Here is a 19215-nt window from a genome sequence, read left to right as displayed (position 1 = left end):
TCACGTAAAGACAGTCAATTTTTTCGAAAAAATTGCTGGAAGTTATCTTTCCCTAAAATGTGTGGACGTCCGTCGCAGAAGTAAAAACCTTCGGTGCCTGAGAGGATGTTGCGCGTAAAAATCTCACGTGAAGATACTCTGCAGACAAATTGCAAGAAAACGATTTCACGTGCTTGTAATAATAGAGAATTAACAATCACTTCATACTTTGCCAGCCTTGACCGAGGCAACAGCAAGCTCTTTCTCTTTGACCACCAGTTCTTTGGCCAGCTCAGCCACGGACGCGCTTGCCTCAACTAGTTTATCCAGTCCAGTATTCATGCGGTTGGCCAGCTCGCCAATGTGTGATCTTTTCTCCGCGTAGATTGTCTTGTAACCGTCAACGAATGACAAGTAAGATTTGGGAGTCACGTGAGTTTGTCGACGGAACCTGGAAAGTAATCGATATTAGTGCGTAAGTCCTCAAAACACTCAGCCAGTACATTAGAGTCCCGATACTCCCAGAATAACGTCTTGCGTAGTTACACTTTAAGAGCTCTTTAAATAGAATTAAAATTGCAAAAGGCTTATATCAGGGGAGGGCATTACACATGTCAGATTTTTTGTGTTACCGGGCAAGAATGTTCGCCTTTTTCCAGATACGGGTACGCCCGTTGAACTAACTTGAGCCCAGCAAGCCAAGTAGGTTAAACTGTAGCGTAGTCCTATGGGTTTAATCTGGAATTCATTCACTTGCCTTTCAAAATACTCCACACAAGCTTCAGCCACTCCATCATGGAAGGTGCCCATAGTTTGTACCACGCTGTTCTTGATGGCAGCTGAGCACGTGATGTCGAACTTGGACAAGAAGTAATCTGCCACTGCGATCAACGCATCTTTTGGCCAGCGGGTAAACCAATCCATGGTGCAGCCGCTGATCAGTCCAGGGAACTTCAAAGAGCGGTTACGGAACTTTTCTCCGACCTACCAAGGAATTAAAGGGCACTTTGGTATGACATATTTAATAACGCTAAGAGCAGAATAATGCAGTCTCCTCCGCAGCCATTTTTCGGAATGTCACGCAACGCTCCAAAAAAAAACATTTGAGGGGTAGACTAAGAATAATGCAGATAGCGGAAAGAGCCCTTTAACATATAGTCTTCCATCGAACGCAGGGAGGGTCAAAGTAAGTACAGAAGGTTTATTGTTAAATAGCCTTACAAGGAGCCTCGTAGAGGACTTCAAACGTAACAACTTAATAACTTTTCCGTCCGGCATGCCGTATTTTCGGTTATCTACCAGAAAGCTATTTTGAAGTATTCTTTCGATTGGAGGGTACTGTATGACTGCTTTAAAAACACCAAATGTATTCGCCAACTCTTCTCGTACCATAAGACCCTTTATGGTTACTAAAAAACATGTACGCAATGTTCAATTTCTGCGCCAGGCGCGTCGCAATTCAAAGAATACCACTCACAGGAGAGAAGCATAGAACCACGTGTAGATTCTTTCTGGAGCGAGAGATAAAGTAGTTGTACAGATTGTCGTTTGTCGGGGGCACTCGGGGCAATTCTTTTTTCATGACTCCAACAAGGCCTTGAGTGATTTCGTCCAGTTCATCACGGGCAAACAAGTTCGATACCTAGCGAAAATCAAGGAAAGGAAAGACGTCTTTAGTACCGGTTAACTACCTAACACATCTTTCTTAGTACTACAATGGAACTATTAAGTAAGAACGGAAGCGCCCTCGGGTTTTTTTTGTTTGTTTTGTTTTTGTTTTTGTCTTTGACGAAGGACCTCATCACGGATTCTTGGTGATGGATGACAGGAATTATCTTTGTTATTTTAAGAAAGTGGTAGTCTAGAAAATGAAATTAAATTCTATGATACCTCTCCGGATGAAAGTACGTTGTTGAGGTATTCCAGGAAACTTTCATCCTTGATCTCGTTGTCTGTAAAGATGAACGTAATACCGTTTCCTTCAGCCCCTGCCACGCGGTACAGGAACTTGAGGTCGTCCATCAAGTTGCTCACATTGTAGGACCTAGCCAGGATTGAGTAAGTTAAATGAACATTCTTCAATAATGAAGCATTCCTTTGTTAGTGTGAAGAGGCATTTTCTGGTTTGTCTGGGGTTGTGAAGTAATATATCAAACACGGCAACGGACCTTGTTTGACCATTTACCAAACACTGAGAAGCAAGTTGAAAAATACGACGCGCAGCGGAGTAATTTTGTCGAACTTCGAAGTGCTTGATATATCTTCTCAATCGAAGCTAAAAATAACCAGGAAACGGAGAAATAAAATCTAAAAAAATCTATGCTAATTAGATTACATACCAAACACCGTCACGGTTTTGTTTAAACTTGATGAATTATTAATGAGTTTGAGAAGTGAGCAAGCGATCATCGCAGTTGTTTACAGCTCTTGGACTGCACCTTAGCTGCTCCTTAGCTGCTCCTTACCTTGTCAGTGTGATCTGGAAAATCTTATATCCAGCGATAAAAGAAGCCAGTCGTGTAAGAGACTGTTTGCCTGAGCCACCCACACCAACAAGCAGAGCATTCCCGCAAGGCGTACGGATAATACGAGAGATCTAAGGAGAAATAACTTGAACACTCAATAAAAGACTTTAACAACTGAAAACCACAGCTCGTAAACGCGGCATGGAACTACATTTCTTAATTACTGGAATTTCGCAATTTTTTACTGGAATTTTAAAGCGTTAATTTGTTGTAGAACTTTATGGTCTGCGCCACTTACAACAGTTGTGACTTACTTCCGACCCAGGCATTCACTCAAAACAAGTAAACTTTTTGCAAGTTCAGCTCTCTAGGTATGAGAAGAACTGCTGTTAGATTTTCCTTGCCTTGGGAAACAAAGTAATAAAACAGAGTTCACCTTCACTAGATGAGTCATGGCGTCTTTGAAAAACACCAGGTCTAAGTGTGCCCCTCGAACCGTATCGTTGTACATGGCCATGTATTGACCAAGCTTTTCGTTCAAGAAATCCAGCGTCGGCACCTGCAGAATAGTCACGACAACACAAACACCATAGAGCCATTAGTTAAATTAAGCACTTGTTTTGGTGTAATTTAACATCTAAAGGCCCACATAAGATCACAGGTACCCAAAAAACAGTAGCAGGATTTTGTACTTGAGGACGGTTCCAGGAATACTATTTAGAAATGAGGATGAGTAAAAATAGCGAGGATGGAAATGGATTACATAGCTGGGCAAACACAAACAATTTTTTGTCGTGGCATTTTTCAATCATTTCTTGCGATAGACAAACCGAAAGTGGCCAAAATAGGAAGAATTGAGGTTAGGATTAGAGACGAATGAGACGGAGGCCCCATAAGCTCATAGCTCTAATCTTGACCGTGGATAAATAAAGTCTTGATTTGATTTGATTTGATTTAATTTGAATTACGAAAGGATTACAAACTCGAAACATGCGCCACATGCGACGAGCTAAGATTTCCAAGTTTTCTTTGGATTACCAAATTTTTGCAATGACTTTCAAATAAAAAGTGCTTTTACAACTGCTCATAGCAATAACACAATTTATTTATTTTAAATCGAGGTGCCCTCCTGTAGTTCTGCCTACAGCCTGAGTAAAGACCTTGTTCCACTCTTAGTCTAACTGTTCAGTTGTAATTCAAAACGTTCGTTTACCATTTCGTAAATCTTGGGAGCTTCCAAATCTGCATCTTCGGGTTCTTCGCCCGTTGGTTCTGGAGCATCTCTGAAAGTCAGAAATTAACTAAGTACTGTGTGTACTAAATAAACGCTTTGAGTGTTCACTGACTTTCTGTAGCATGATACAGGGTCTGATTTCGTTATAATCTAGAACATAAAAATACATTTGACCGTTTGAAAAACTTAGTTCATCATCACAATCAGGGTAAATTTATACTATCGTGGGTGCAAAGTAATTAAGTCGAGGTCATTAAGAGGAAGGGTATAAAGTTCAACAACTGAATGTGTACGTATCTATTTCATTTTAACGGCTGGATATTAAAGAATTGCATCAAACAATGTTTTTTGCTACACTACGTGGGTAGAACTGAGTACACATTAGTAGAAATAGGTCTGTGATACTTTGTGAATTCAGTATTTGTATTTCACATTTAACTGTAGAATTACAAGAGATCCCAAATACAAGGAGTCGTGTAAACTCAACTCATCTGATACAGGAAAATCACGATGCTCTCTTTCAACAAGACGCAGAAATATTATATAGTAATAACTAAGTTGATCCCATTGCGCAGTAGACACGCTTACACATTGTGAACCTATTTTTCTTAGTAACCTTAGGAAATCCACAAAGTAAGGCTCGTCCATCAGTTGCTCCACGCCTTCATCGCCCATTTGATCCTGGATCACTCTCGTCACCGTCTTTTCAAACCACTTGCGGTCGGCCTCGTTCGTGAAGCGATCGGCTATGACTCGGGTACACTCGTGTTTCCACAGAGCTAACACAACCCTCTTGGTGTTCACTTCGTCACCAGCTACGTTTAGCATGCCTTCCCATATGCGGGAAAGATCGCGCAGGTTGAAAATGTAGTGAAACTTAGCGGGTGTAGGTAACATCTTGGCCTGGAAAAAAGACCAGCATTTTTAGTTTGATTTGTGGGGCAGTCTTTGGTGGAAAAAGGGGAAAATTCAGTCAATTCGTAACTATTAATCCCTTTACCTACAAAGCCATTCCAATTGCATGGGCGTTCTGGGCTCTAGGCATTTATGATACTAGTGATCTATATGGACCTTAAGTGAACCTGATAGACAAAGCCAAAAAGAGAGTAAAGTAGCAGCTCCCTAGGCAGAGCCAGTCTGTAATAAATTCCCAAAAAGCTCCGGTGTCACAAAAAATGAGCGGCGTTCTTGAAAAAAATTGTCAGAGTGACGCATTTCATAAAACTCCATAGGTGGCAACTGAAGTCACGTTCTTAATCTTGAAAGCAGTTTTTTCCAAAAGTAACAGTTCTTCCCGCAGTAGCTTGAGGTGTATGACCATTTTGGTATAGGAGAATCTTTGTCTACATTTTTCCTCATTAACATAAGACTCTGCGCCGAGAAGAAATCACGCTAGACGTGATCTGACAACAAGCATTTAAAAAGCTTGTGAAACTTAGTAGTTGGTAAAATTTTTGCCTCTTTAGTTGTAATATTCGAGGAGTACTCGGCTTTCAAAACCTACAAATTTTCTGGGTGGCAAAAGCGCTAATGAGCTCATACATTCTTTGTAAAATTTTGAGTTTTTAAACCCGCGTTGCACAAAAAGTATTCAATACATCGGGCTCAAATTCCTTGAGATAGTTAATCGTGCTGTGCTCTTTCAATATTCAGAACTAATGTTTTTGTAGCTCCATCAGAAATTGCATCACTTATGCTAATGAGGCAAACATTGTCAACAAAGATTCTCCTATAACACTGCAGTGAAAGATCATTAATACCAAGTCCACCGAGACCTTCAGATATCAGTCATTGAAAGAATTTAACTGCAAGAGTTTACCTGTTATAACTGGCGCGCACTTACCAAGGTGAATAATAGATATTGTTCAGATACAATCATACAAAAGAGGTTTCATACCTTCGTTTGTTGCCAAAGAACTCTAGTAGAAGCCACAAGCTCAGAAACAACACTGCAAACTTCATCTGTGAAGCGCGCTGAACAGAAGTAACCATTACCAATGACACCTGTCAATAAAGCAAAATACAATATGGGCACTGATAAAGGGAATATATGGTTTCTCAAGGGAATGTAGCCTTAGCAAGGGTTTGCCGAAGAGTGCTTCAAATAGTGTATCAAAAGCGAAAGACCGTGTTTGACCACACTTCTAAACACCAAGCTATATAATTGAAAATATGACGCGAAGCGTAGTATTTTTTAATGAACTTCGAGGAGATGGAAATTTCGCTAAGCATCGTCTTAAGGAAAAAACGGAGAACTAAAATCGCAAAAATCTATACTTATTAAAATCAGATATCCAAAAACACCGTCACCGTCATGATTTCCGTTGATTCAACTACTGAATGATTAATGAGTTTGAGAAGATAGTAGTCCCAGCTAGTGAGGGAGGCGACAGGTCAGTGATCCTAGAAACAGAAGGAATGCCTACCTAGCAGAACTAAGTTGGCAGTTTTCAAGTCGGAAATAAGTCTGATACATGCAGTTTCAAAACAAGCATATTGGGACAAGTAAACGTAAAAGCTCTATTGAGCCTATAATGAGAGCTTACCAGAACTTTTACAGTAACCTGACCTAATCAGCTAGCGAAGATAAGATAGAGCGGGAAGATTGTTCGGTGTAGATTTCAATGATTGCTAATATCTCATGTAACACTGTGGATAGCACTATAAAAAGAGACTTTATAAAGGATAGATACGTCTGTTTCTCTGTAGAATCAGACCACGTCTAAAGAGGAGGAGAAAAAGCAAAGGTGGCTTAAACCCCACCCCACCCCTCAACCCTACAGAATTTCTTTAAACTTGTTTCTTAACATACCTATCACAATTCGATAGTGAAAAAAGGGTTTCACCGAGACGTTTTTGAATTGTAAGCACTTAAATGTTAACTTAATTAAGGGTCTTTTTGACAAGGTTTATCGTCGCTATGGGAACGTATTGTGCCATAAAGATTTGACTATAAAAAGTATTGATCCATCGAAGTCTAACTGCTTGAAAGTGTTAGAAACTTTCGTCAGCCTTGTTAAACCGATTGATCTTTGTAGTGGGTGCTGAATGCTGCGGTATAGAATGAAGCATGACAAATTCAGATTTGCAGTTTGAAGGAACTTACCAAATATCTTGTCGATGGACGCATTTGAAGGAAGAGTGCAGTTGAAGATAGAAAATTGACGCTTGAGTCGTTCAGGAATATCATTCCTTCCTCCTCCAGGGTGAATCATGGCAGCGATGAACTGAATGTCTACAATGTGCGTGAATTCTCCAGGCTTCTCCAGATTGTAGAACCCTTGTTGTTCCATCACTTGGCGAACAATCTCGTTTGTTACCTACACGGTAAATTATTAGTTACTGAACCAGGTGTCCACAGAAATATTATCATTCTGACTAACGTCAAATGCAATGTAATGAGTTGACTAAACACCCCACAAGTTGTAACAGTGACTTTGGTTCGGTAACAGCTATTTCACTAGCGGCAAACCTTAAAGATTCGTTTGAACCGTGTGGTGCGTACTAACATGTGCCGGTATGGCCACATGTGGCTACTGTTACCTATTGCCAAAATCATAAACAAAGCCAGATGGAACTTTCAAGGGAAGAAGAAGGTTAGGAGGTATTTAAATAAAAACGGCTAAAATGTATAAATGGAGTCTTAAATAAATGAAAAATTGCTCAGAGCAGAGCCAAGGGAAGGTATATCGGACCGATGAGCGCGCGCCCATGGGATTCTAGGAGCGCGGTGAGCATTACAAGAAGTCCCTTAAGTGCCAAAAAAAAGAATACTTACCTGATCGCCCCACTCGTTGATGATGGGCATGTTGACGTCATCAATGAAGCAGGTCATCTTGCGCCCAGCTGGAGGACCGTACGTGGTACCCACTCGTTTATCTACATAGCTCTCAATTGTGCGCTATGGAGGAAACATAATTATTCGGGCTCAAAGTTAGTCTAACAGCTATGTAGACTTAAGACTCACAGTGCCTTTGATGCTTAGTGAAATGTTTAATACCTGGAAGAGCAGAGGCGTGGTAGCCGAGGAGAAGTTCACACTCTTACTCATGTGTAATTCAGGGTTGTACTTGGCAAGGTAGCCTTTGATCATCACTGTCTTAGCTGTACCCTGTTCTCCAATCAGCAGCACCGCCTACAACAAAGTAATCAGAGCGCGCATTAAGGCACAAAAATACGTCACGTCTTGTTATTCTTACAAGAAGGTCTGTTGTCCTTGTCAGCGATCTACAACACTTATGTAGAATGATAAACACCGAATAGTAAGGTCCATCTAGCATTAGAAATTTGAGTCGTTACTTCTGATACTAGCGGTTCAAGACATATGGAAATTAAGCTGCGGTTAATGTGGCAGGTAGCGCAAACGATGTCTTGTTATCATTACATCTGCGTGTACGATACTCGATGTATATCAGAGCGCTTTCCATATCATAATTTGCAAGGAACTAACACGATATAGTAAAATGGCCAAAGAGGCCGCAGTAATAATTTAGATTAGGAACACAAAAAAGTTAATGCAGCTGTTTTTGGTTTCAACTTTCACTTCCCTGAATGAATTGGAAAACTCTAATTTTAAGTATTTACAGCTAGCAGTTTTTGACGATTACTTAAAGATATGCGCCAAGAAGGGGCACGCTTGACTTCAACTTGCCACCCAAGGCTTAAAAATGACGGCGTCTACTTAATTTTCCAGCCCTAATACTTTAAACAAAGCGCGAACCTTGTTTTGTTTGGCGATGGTTTCCATGAGGAAGCTTGTCCTGACATTGTCGACATTTGGTACCAGAATAGAGGAATACTCGGGTTTATAATCAGATGGATACATGTACTCTTGCACTCGGTTTAGCCAGTGTTCCCAGTTACCTAACAGCATCATAAAACAGCACCAACTTTCATTAAACTTCCTTTAAGCTCCCTCATGAAATCAACTGCTCAACGCATTAGACTTCTGTTGATTTTGGTCGGCATTTTGCCTTTTTTTCCGAGATGCGAGGAGAAAAAAAAGGAAAAACCCTCTTGTCGCAACAACCAAAAGCATTCGGAATGTATAATTTTTATTGTGAGCATGCTTCCATTACAACTTCGTTCTACCCAACCAAAATGGTGATTATAGTCGGACATAAGCACTCTCAAGAAAATAAATTGCATTTGTGGCTCTGTAAACATATTGTTACTTCTAGGCGCTGGACGAAAGAATTCTCACACGGTTAGAAAATTTATTTCATACGTTTAGGGTATTATGATTTCATATGGTAACTAAAGAAATGAAACTGTTCATCCTGTAATTAGTCAAACCGCTTTACCTACCGCTGTTATCTACAACAAACTCAAATATGGTGTCCTGGCTTCCTTTATCAATATCTGGTAGAGAGAGCTTTCCGTGATTGACAAGGAATTCCTCCATCTTGGCTCGATCATCCAGCTCAAGCAGGGCACCCACGCCCCACATGAGAGCGAACACGAAAAGCCGACTCAAATGTGCGGCACTGAGAACACCATGTTCCTCTTTACATGGAATAAGACCCTCCAGTAAGTCAATACACTGTATAACAGACATGAGAAAATGAATGTATGAGATAACGATATAGCCTGTTTCGTTTACTGCTAGGAGAAGTTATCCAAGGCCGACCTTAGTTTTATAAGTCACTTTCTTTCAAATGCGTCTCATTATAAGGGGAGATCTTGTTTTCGCATGAAAAAGGTTAAACTGAGTTTCAAATATAGCTTTCAGCCCCACATCATCCATCAAATTCCCTCGTACGTCTACTTGTGAAAGTGTGAAAAGCGAGCTGTCGTCCATAGAACGGCAAACTAAGTACATTTCTTCACCAGTGTTGAAGGGGTTAGCAATATCGAGGAAAGTGAATTGTGCCTCTGCGAGTTTGGTAATTTAAAGCAAAGTCAGACGGTGACAGTGACTAACTAAACCGCACAGAGGACTCGCGAGTCAACTGACGCACTCACAGCCGAATACGCTGAGCTGCACAGACCTGCGTAATAACGTTACACTCTAACACGTCCATCTTGGGAGAAAGGCTCTGCTTAACAAAAGTGTAAACTTCATCAAACACGCAATCAAACAACGGCTCCAACACATCATGCTCCTGAACCTCTCTCTTGTTTAGCCAAGCCTGAAAAAAGGTTGATGATTCAAATGATCAGTAAGCTCTTTCGTACAGGTCACACGTTACGATGTTTCAATCAGACTTTTTTTAGTTTGTTATTTAGCATTGCTTTTGGTATGTGGCCTCTAGGAAGTGCGTACTGAGTTCCATTGTCTGGTAGCAGGGCAGAACGTATAGTAAATTTTACGACTTGCGTTAGTTGTAAGAGGAAATGTCAGCTCTGCACACTGCAGTTCTTTATACAATCCAAGCATTGCGTTATGTCGTCTGGTTTGGCAAGGTTTGATTTGACCTAAAGCCATATACGTAGAAGTCATTGAATTCCAATCGAATTCATTAAACATGTATCACAGTTACACGTTTCAGTACCTTGACTATAGGCCTCCAGTCCATAACAGACGAACTCATGTACACCATCCCGTTACGTGATACAGTGGCAGGTGAAGCGTTGTCAATGTTGTGCGGTTCAAACACAACTTTACACTGGGGTGACATTGGGATTCGGTCTCCGTTGGCTAGAGTCAGCGTCTTGTTATCGTCTAGTACACTGTTTAGGTTCTCAATCCAGATGGCATCAACAGGGCCATCGAGAACAATCCATATATGCTCCCCTATAACGAAAAATATGGGCAAGACCTCGAGGTCACGCCTGTTAGAAAACTAAACAGGATAACCATAAAATGGTGTTGTAATAGGGCTGCGCCATTCTCAGTGGTCAGGTCCATGACATTGTTTTAGTTTAGAAAAGCCTACAGCAGCCCAAAGAGGCTCGAATGTAGGCAAGAACGCAATACGTTTTCTGTAGGTCTGAAACGAAAAGCTTCTTCTTAGTAAGAGAAGTGAGACAGGCATTACGAGTCATGAAAATAACAGAGCCAAGGGATCAGGGAACACCGTCTTGACTTGACAAAATGTTGGCCGTGCCCCCAAACATTACACATTTTGCTAACTACACTGCAATAAAAGAATAACTGCCACCCTTCAATCACGATGTCAAGTACTTAAAGGAGTGCGTAACGGTTTTTGCCTTAATTATTCAAATGAGAGAAGCTAATACAAACCTTTCTTTGCCTTGAGGGTTTTTCGCCAAAGCGTGGAGAATATGCCATCAGTCCAGTCATTGGTAGCCACATCAAGCCTTCCAAACATTTGCGGCGCAGTGATAGCTTTTGGATTCATGCGCATCTCTCGATGGGGAGCACCGCAGTCACCCATGGCCTTCATGAGAATGTTAATACACACGCTCTTGCCTGCTCCACTGGGACCCAGGGTCATCATCCCGTGACGAACACGCTGAGTTTCATACAACTGGAGAAAACGAAAAAAAGGGTCCGTTGTAAGTAAATTGCAATCACGATTTGAAAATGGTTGGGAACAAACACAATCTGCTAAATAGCGGCAAGGACAAATAGAGCATAGTGTTCAGTCTTCAGTCTAATAATTGAGGACTGGCAACGGAATAGTGGACTCTCTTACCGAGGACTTATATCTCAATTCCCATTTATATAAGCCGAATTATTCTCGCATTTTGATTGGTTCTTACTTATGATCTATTGGAGGACAGACGTATAGATGACGTCATTAACAATTTTGTTTTTGTTTCTTTAGTATATAAAACAAATAGATTCCACATTTCCGTGCATTTCAGTAAAAGATCACAGAAGACGTCAGCATCCGTGACACACTCGGCTTTCGCATCGTGTGCCACTTTTTTGTTCGTACCACATTTTGACGTCATCTTTGATCAATTACTGAAAAGACGAACGACAACAGGGAACTATTTGTTAAATATATCACGGTATCTAAAATAATTAAACTATGACAATTCACCCCACAAATGCCTTCAGTGGCACGTTCTGGTTGAGGTCGAGTGCATGGTACAAAGCGGATCATGATAGATAACATGAAGTTATTCTTAGTTCAACGGAAACAACTACATGAGATGCATTAAAGGGTGTTGTTGTGTACCTGGATTAACTTGAGTACCCAGGGAGGATGGTAGATGAGTCCAGCCTCTTCGACGTGTTTCTGGATCATGGACTCCAGCTCAGGGTAACCTGCCTTGTCCAGGACTATTCCAGGAAACAAATCATTGATCAAGCTCAGGAAAAGAGGTTCATCCTCGTCAACCTGTAAGCGTAATGGAAAGCAGTGTTTTCCTCTGAAGCTGCAGACGATCTAGAGTTGTTTTAAGTATAGTTCTTCTGCCTTACCAGTTTGGAGAGGTTCATGTCTCGCAACACTCTCATTACAGTTGTGCTCTCACTGTCTTGTGGGTTGGCTCGTTTGGCAGCGCCAAGTGTTCGCAACACTGATAGGATATTCCTCAAACCAAAATCATAATGAACCTGGAGACGGTATATCAGGCAAATTAACGAGACGTATTTAGAGCAGACCGTAAACGGAAAAACTGAAAGTCGTCAATATTCAAATAAGCAATACACTTTCAGGAGCGAGGAGACGATGGGAGACATTTGTGTGCTATATGCGTAATCCAAGGGGTGGGGCAGATAGCGGATGTGAAAGCCTACCGCGGAGCAGAAGACGCAATTTCAGAAGAAGACGGAGGGATGGTATATGCTGATCCCGCTTTGACTCAATATTCAGATGTTAACAATAAAACTTTAGAGAATGTTTAAAGACTGACCTGTTTACTGAGCTGTTCTTCACACAATTTGTACAATGTAAAGAACTTCTGTGCCAGAATGACGTTCTCTATAAAACCGCAACTGGCAAGTTTCACTCGCATGATGATCTGGAAAGAACAATATTAAATAAATTGTAAATCATAAAGAAAATACTCTTCTTTCCTCTCAGATAATAGAATATAATAGGAAAAAATTTGACGCTCATGAACGTATCACACGAAAACAGACTAACCTGTCTGTCCGGAACCATCATTGCTACTGTACGAAACTGGACTTTGAGGTTTTCTGGCAATTCCTGACGACCTGCATATCCTGGATTCTACAACGCATAATATATAGAAGTAAACAAGGGTTACATGATGACACCATCATGAAGCACTGAGCAGATCACTTACCATGGTCAGAAAGATGCCAAATTCCGGATTGAGATCTACCACATCTCCATCACTGAACACAAACTGCTTCTTACGATCCTTCTTAGCTGTCAGCACAATGTAGATTTGTTGTGCGGCGACTGATAACACAGGCAGCTCAATACGATTGAACTCATCGAAACAGCCCCAACTTCCTGACTGCGCTAAGCCTGTAAATGAAGCACAAACGCGTTGAATTGAGAGGGTCCAACTCAAATAATTATGAGACAAGTTATCACTTCACTATACCAATAGTTTGGAGAAAGAAGAATATATCTTGGCTTGATTTGTCATCTGTTTCTACCTTTGTAAATCCTGCCTAGTCCTCTGAAGTCCATCTGATCAGAGCAATTGAAAACAACCACGTATTTCCCAAGAGCCTTGCCCATGTCTTTGGTTGTTTCTACAATAGCAAAAGACAATAAATTCTTACTGATTATGCGCTTACATTTTCACAGTGACTAGTGAGTGAGAGTGAGTGAGTGAGAACTTTATTAAAGTGTCAAAAACCTTATAGCCTGGAAATAATACACCATACTAATTAGGGGACACTGCTAAAAAACTATACTAATACTAATATTAATACAATAAAAAAAAATAAATGACTTGCAGGGCATTATGTGCAGCATAGGATGCAGCCCTTACAGCCGGTGTCCAGAGCACTGTCAGCTTGAGCCAACAATTAACTAGTACAGGTGGAGAGAGTACAGTGTATTCCCCAAACAACACCACAGGCACACTAGACAAAAAAAAAACTGATGCTCCTGACAATTTGAAAATAGGAAAGCTGTGCCCGCGACTTACCAGTTTTGCCAGTGCCAGCAGGTCCAGCGGGTGCACCTCCCATTGACATGCCCAGTGCCTGAGCTAGTGTTATATAACACCTGTCCGTGAGAGGAGTGATAACCAGTCTGTCTGTACAGCCTAAGAACTCGTTCTGGTAGCTGAAGTCCACGTCCGTGATAGAAATAATACAGTCATCAATATCCTCTTTGAAGTAGAAACGAGACTGCTTGAGCCACTCAAAGTCTGTCACTGAACGGACGTGCATCTTGACCTGTATAACAGGAAAATCAGAGGTGAGAATTGTACGTCGTTGCTCATACAACTACGTTTGAACGCTAAGGCCAAGGCCAGGTTGTTCAAAGCCTGATTAAGCTAGCCCAGGATTAACGAGAATTTTGATTTCAGTTTTCAACTTTTCGGTGAGGTTTGTTGTATATATTGTTTGTCCTTCAGTCTTGGGTTTGAATAATTTCAAACTGCACAAAACATGAGCCGCGGAAAAACGTTCTTATACAAGAAAAATTAAGACTTCAGTTAACTTTTAGTTTTTGGTTAGCGTTAACCGGTTTTCGAATAACCCGACCCCATGTTACGTTGGTAAAGTGTTAAGGTTCCAGCAGGGTGAGCTGAAGTTAGGGGGTTTAGGTCAATTATAGTTCGAATCCTGGTGTGGGAGTTATTGCTACAGAAAGCCTCGAGTATATGAAACGATGTAATTTATGGAACAAGCAACGTCGACTCGAAACGTCCTCTAGTCGTTGTTTTCAAGGTCATAATTTGCAACGGTTTTGTGCACGCTTGTAGCTATATCATTTTTTTCCTCTCCAACAATTTCCCTTTAAATTTTTTTAACTTAAAGAGGATCATTTTTACACCAAAATTACGTAATAAAAAATATAGCTCACCATGCTCGTTTAAGAGAAAACTAGCATTTATTTCGTTTTCGAGCTTAGCTTGAGGGACATCTCTTAATGTTGTGTGTTTGCACGCGCTCATGTGTGCGCGCTGATGACGTGAAAATCGAGCGTAGTGGAGATGCGCAATGCAATTCTGAGGAATTACCTTGAAATATTATACCTAGTAAAGTGGCTAAAGTCTATGTTCGAGCCTAGTGGTCCGTCAGGCCGGCACTGGCCGGTTTCAGCAGCATTAAGTGACGGAAACTATTTCCACTACCCTTGGATCAAAAAACACGAATTTTAATAATAGGTGATTCTTAATCCAAAGGGAGTAGAAATAGTAATTTAAATCACTTACTCTCACGCCAAGGTCATCCATCACATGTTCAGGTATATCGTATAGACACTAATTTGCTAATCATTTCATCTCTCTATTTGGTTATGAGATTTGTAGCAGCAGCAGCAGGAGGATTTGAAAGGTAAGTGAAATGCAGTAAAAACCCGCTTGCAAGAACCTAGTGGTTTAAGAACCTGCTGGCAGAAGTGTGCCATTTTAGTACCCCAAAAATCAAAGAACCTGGTAAGCCAAGCGAGATCAAGCAGGAGATTAACATTTTAAACAAAGGCTGTGACTTTGAGATTGCAAATTTACATTACAGGAAAATACATAATACAGTTGTGAATAAATACTGTATGTTGAAGGACCAAACGCAGGTTTATTATTTTCCCTGGTAATCAACAACTATATCTCCTTCATAGAAATCAAGAACCTAATTAACCCTTTGAATACCAAACTTTCGCCAAAAAAATACCGTTTTCAACCGTTTAGTCAGGTTTTTTAGCTGCCATGACGCTAAATAAACCTAAGTTTTGCTAAAAAAGCTTTTTTTTTTACTAAAAGGAGAGATTTTTCGAGGATTAGGTACAAAATTGAGCAAAATTTCAATCCGGGCATGCGCATCAGCCAAAATTTGGATTTTTTTTTTTAACCGTTCTAAATTTTGTTTGTTGCCCCTTTCCTTTGTGTTTTTCTCGGCCCTTTTACACTGGCTACCTTTTGCATTGTATGTTCTTTCTGGCTGCCGTGAATGTTAATTACGGGCGAAGCCTAGAAATGGACCTTGATCAATCATAGACGTAGTGGACCATTTTACCACCGTTTTTGCACCAAAACTGATAACGTTGTTTTTCGATTTGCGACGTCGGAATGTCGTCGATATCTAAACCTGACCATTGTGCAGGAAGGCCTAGCCTAGTACTGCTATCTGCTTATCAAGAATATCTGATGACATTTAAATTGATGACGTCACAAGTGGTACAAAGAGCACGACCATTAGTTACGCATATAAATGCGTAGTTGGTATTAAGTTAAGCACCTACTTTACATAAATTGCCAATAACTATCTCAAAGTACAAAAACCTCTTTCACTAGACTTCAAAACCTGTAGGTTTATTACGGAAACAAGCGATGCCACCTTACCAAATCGTCAAAGATGTCCCTCTGATGTACGTGAATTGTGACAAACGTCTCGAACTTGGTCCTCTCCATTTTGGTGAGCTCCTGCGTTGTGACTTCAATCAGCGAGTTCAACAGATTCAAGAACTTCTGGTTCGTTGATGCCATGACCTTTCTGTCAGATCGCGCGTTTTTGAGCGCTTCTTCAGCGTCCCGCGTCCAGATCATCTGAATGCCTAGTAATCCAACCTGCCAGTGGGTAATAGCATGTCACGAATCATAGCATGTCACGAAACCAACACGTTATAGAAATTACGCAACAAATCACGAATAAACATGTCACGCCATGAATGAGTGTAAACAGGATGTCACAAAAAAAGGCCGACTAACAACGAGTGGCTAGTCTACTTACAAATGGGTAATAGTACTTCACTGAGGGAACGAGTATACAACAGAGCGATCTTCAATTGAGTGTCGAAAGTAACCCGCGTTTGCTTTGGTTTTGCAAGATTACGCAAAGTGGTTGGTTAAAAAAAAACTTGCGCTACTTTCTCATCCAATCAGAAAGCTAATTATGACTCGCTCGCACACGTTTTACTGCCACGTCAGTGATTGGCCAAAGAGATTACTTTGGTTTTGGTATATTTCACTCATATTAAAACTATTATAGCAAATCCTGCGATGAATGAACAGTACTTACAGCAATTCATGCAATGAACAAGTAAGACCACCTCACACAATGACAGAGTGCTTTAGCACATGGTGCACTTTGCTACAGGCAAATGTGTTACATACAAATTGAACTATGATGAAATGAAACCTATAAATAGTGCTTTAACGAAAGAATATAACCACACAAAAAATACCAGAAAACAAGAGAGAGTACCTGCGATGCGAACTGACCCAGGAAGTTCATGAGATTAAAGCCTCCGTCGTTAATGGCGTGATAGGCATCTCTGATGACAGCGTGAAGCGAGTTCATGGCCTGATTGAGCAGATCTCCTAACCACACCTCCACGTTACCTTTTGCCATGACTGCTGTCTCCAGCTATTGAAAGATACCAGTTTGCTAATGTAAGTAATAACTGTATTTAGAAAATAGTCCAAACAAAATAAGCGCGCTGATTGGTTTAAAAATCTTGCTTCTATTCAACAATTAGATCATGAGCTTGAGATTTCTATCGCGCATAGAACTCGGGAGCGAATAATCTAATTGTTTTAGTATAAATGTACTAGTCGTTCAAAACTTTATCTAAATCCTCTTCAGAGACACTTCGAAAGCGCCAAGAAGGGGCCATCATTTTGTTAACAAGGGCACACTGCTACGCTACTCAATATCTATCACAGAATAGAAAGTGAGTAACGTAGCCAATCAGAGAACGGCATTCGTGATAGAACGCTAGCAGATTTATACTAAAACTCGATAGAAATGCGGCACATGGTTCTATTTCTTTCTAAAAATTAATCTTCCGTTTTCTATCTCATTATTAGAGTAGAGTTGTGATCAAGGGAAAATAGAGTTTTACGAGTGGAAACTATTTGACTCAAGAAAGAAAATAGAACAACACAATGTCTCTTCTCTGTCACTAATTTGTTCACTTAGTCTAGTGAGATCTTTTGGAAACGTTAAGTCAAAGTGACAGCTTGTCACATAGTCATAGCAGTTGACCACTTTTTCTCATACCTAACTAAAAGGCAATGCAAAAGTGAATACTTTATGTTCCCTCTAACGCAAAACTCAGTTAAAATCAGATACTAATGCTAAGGGAATCAGTTATGCTTAGACCCTGACCGGTACAGTCTCTCCTTCTGATGAAATGATGGCCAAGATCCTGTCATAATCCTTCTCGTGAAACTCCACATTCTTAACGTTATCGAATACGTTCAACAAATGCGCCTGAATACGAGATACAAAAACGCATAATTACAAAACCATTTCACATAAGTGCTAATGTGGCTTAAATCAAAACAAGTTAGTCTGAAGGGTCGTGTAAGCCAAACCTGGATGGTGTGTGAGTCACTGGCTTGTCCCAAGATTTCCAGAAGGGCGGGGTCAGAGACAAAGAAGAACCGAGGGAATACGAGACGCTTCTTTTCCAGATACCTGTCAGAGAACATTAGAGATACCATTTAAATCCATTAAATTCAACAAGAAGTTCGCGAATTAACTGAGAGAGAACTAAATTAGCGATTGAGCAAGTTGAATTTTACACAGTTCCACTCCAATATTTAAACAGCCGACATGTCTCTTATTTTAGAGACCTCGTGCGCTTTAATCCCTTTTTTGCTAAACTTTGTAATTGTATGAGTTTCTAGAACACTCCTTGCCGCTGCCCGTCCGCAATATTAGAGAGCGTTATTTTCGATAGAGAGCACCTTTCGATAATCTATACAAAACATCTCAAAATAGCCCTTCATCAGCAAGTACCAACATCTAAAAGAAGGCCGTTAGGTTTCTTTCAGAAATCTATACAAAGATCTCAAAAAGAACCCATATTTTTGATTGGCCAGTTACTGCATTCAGCTGTACGGTGCGCAACTGAACTGAAACTAGAGCTGAAGTTAAAGAATTGAACCAAGGACTAAATTTACCCAGTGAGCGACTTCTGACAAAGCTCCAGCTGTTCCAGTAAGTGAGGCAGCAGCTGACCAAGTGTATCGTCGCCCACACAGCACGTGACCACGTTGGGTGTCTCGTGTGCTCGAGTCATGATCTTCACCCACGACTTGTCGATGTTAGCAAATCGCTTGGCTTCCTGCAAACAAGACAACAATAGCAAAGGGCTTAGATACTTGATTAAAACACCAGGCTAAGTCGAACATTTATGCCCACTGTAACATCGTTGTAAGTTTTACATACACTGTATCATTGCAGGGTTCAAAATAATGAAAAGACATGTAAGGTTGTAACTTAAAAATATATATTGCAATTACTTTAATTAGTGACTGTCTCGTTTGCGTCTTCTTATCTACAATCAATGCTACCTTCCGCTCTAACATTTCAGTAGTAAAACCTGGTTCTTTCAGTCAACAGGAAGCAGAGAAGGAGCTTTTAAACAACACCATATGTAAGATGACAACGTCTAACACATTTTACAAGCCGTAAAATATACACCAGGAAACTCTTTGCAAAATAAAGTAATGATCTGATTCTCATCATATCCGTACGTTCTGTCTGAGGCAGAAACATTAGTGGCGGAGATGCGCTCA

The 19215-nt window shown here is 40.6% G+C and overlaps 1 protein-coding gene across 1 annotated transcript in view; it reads right to left on the bottom strand.

Annotated features, from left to right (window-relative positions):
* Positions 1-19215, bottom strand: part of LOC145492943 (dynein axonemal heavy chain 8-like) — a 69427-nt gene that overhangs the window by 16407 nt on the left and 33805 nt on the right. The window contains exons 31-59 of the mRNA XM_081472321.1: positions 18598-18761; positions 18007-18109; positions 17798-17902; positions 16892-17053; positions 16030-16254; positions 13669-13921; positions 13169-13267; positions 12847-13034; positions 12684-12770; positions 12451-12558; positions 12017-12151; positions 11772-11933; positions 10865-11111; positions 10173-10414; positions 9669-9809; positions 8986-9220; positions 8399-8541; positions 7679-7813; positions 7457-7579; positions 6785-6998; positions 5576-5682; positions 4295-4581; positions 3658-3727; positions 2881-3003; positions 2445-2575; positions 1870-2023; positions 1457-1621; positions 737-963; positions 208-430 (exon numbers count right to left, since the gene is read on the bottom strand). Of these exons, the coding sequence (XP_081328447.1) occupies positions 208-430; positions 737-963; positions 1457-1621; positions 1870-2023; positions 2445-2575; positions 2881-3003; positions 3658-3727; positions 4295-4581; positions 5576-5682; positions 6785-6998; positions 7457-7579; positions 7679-7813; positions 8399-8541; positions 8986-9220; positions 9669-9809; positions 10173-10414; positions 10865-11111; positions 11772-11933; positions 12017-12151; positions 12451-12558; positions 12684-12770; positions 12847-13034; positions 13169-13267; positions 13669-13921; positions 16030-16254; positions 16892-17053; positions 17798-17902; positions 18007-18109; positions 18598-18761 (4758 nt within the window). The remainder of the gene's footprint in view (positions 1-207; positions 431-736; positions 964-1456; positions 1622-1869; positions 2024-2444; positions 2576-2880; positions 3004-3657; positions 3728-4294; positions 4582-5575; positions 5683-6784; positions 6999-7456; positions 7580-7678; positions 7814-8398; positions 8542-8985; positions 9221-9668; positions 9810-10172; positions 10415-10864; positions 11112-11771; positions 11934-12016; positions 12152-12450; positions 12559-12683; positions 12771-12846; positions 13035-13168; positions 13268-13668; positions 13922-16029; positions 16255-16891; positions 17054-17797; positions 17903-18006; positions 18110-18597; positions 18762-19215) is intronic.

Source organism: Orbicella franksi, chromosome 7, assembly GCF_964199315.1.
Source record: "Orbicella franksi chromosome 7, jaOrbFran1.1, whole genome shotgun sequence".
In the NCBI taxonomy this organism is placed as follows: Eukaryota; Metazoa; Cnidaria; class Anthozoa; order Scleractinia; family Merulinidae; genus Orbicella; species Orbicella franksi.
Note: the sequence above shows the minus strand (reverse complement) of the source record. Positions and strands in the feature narration are given on the sequence as shown.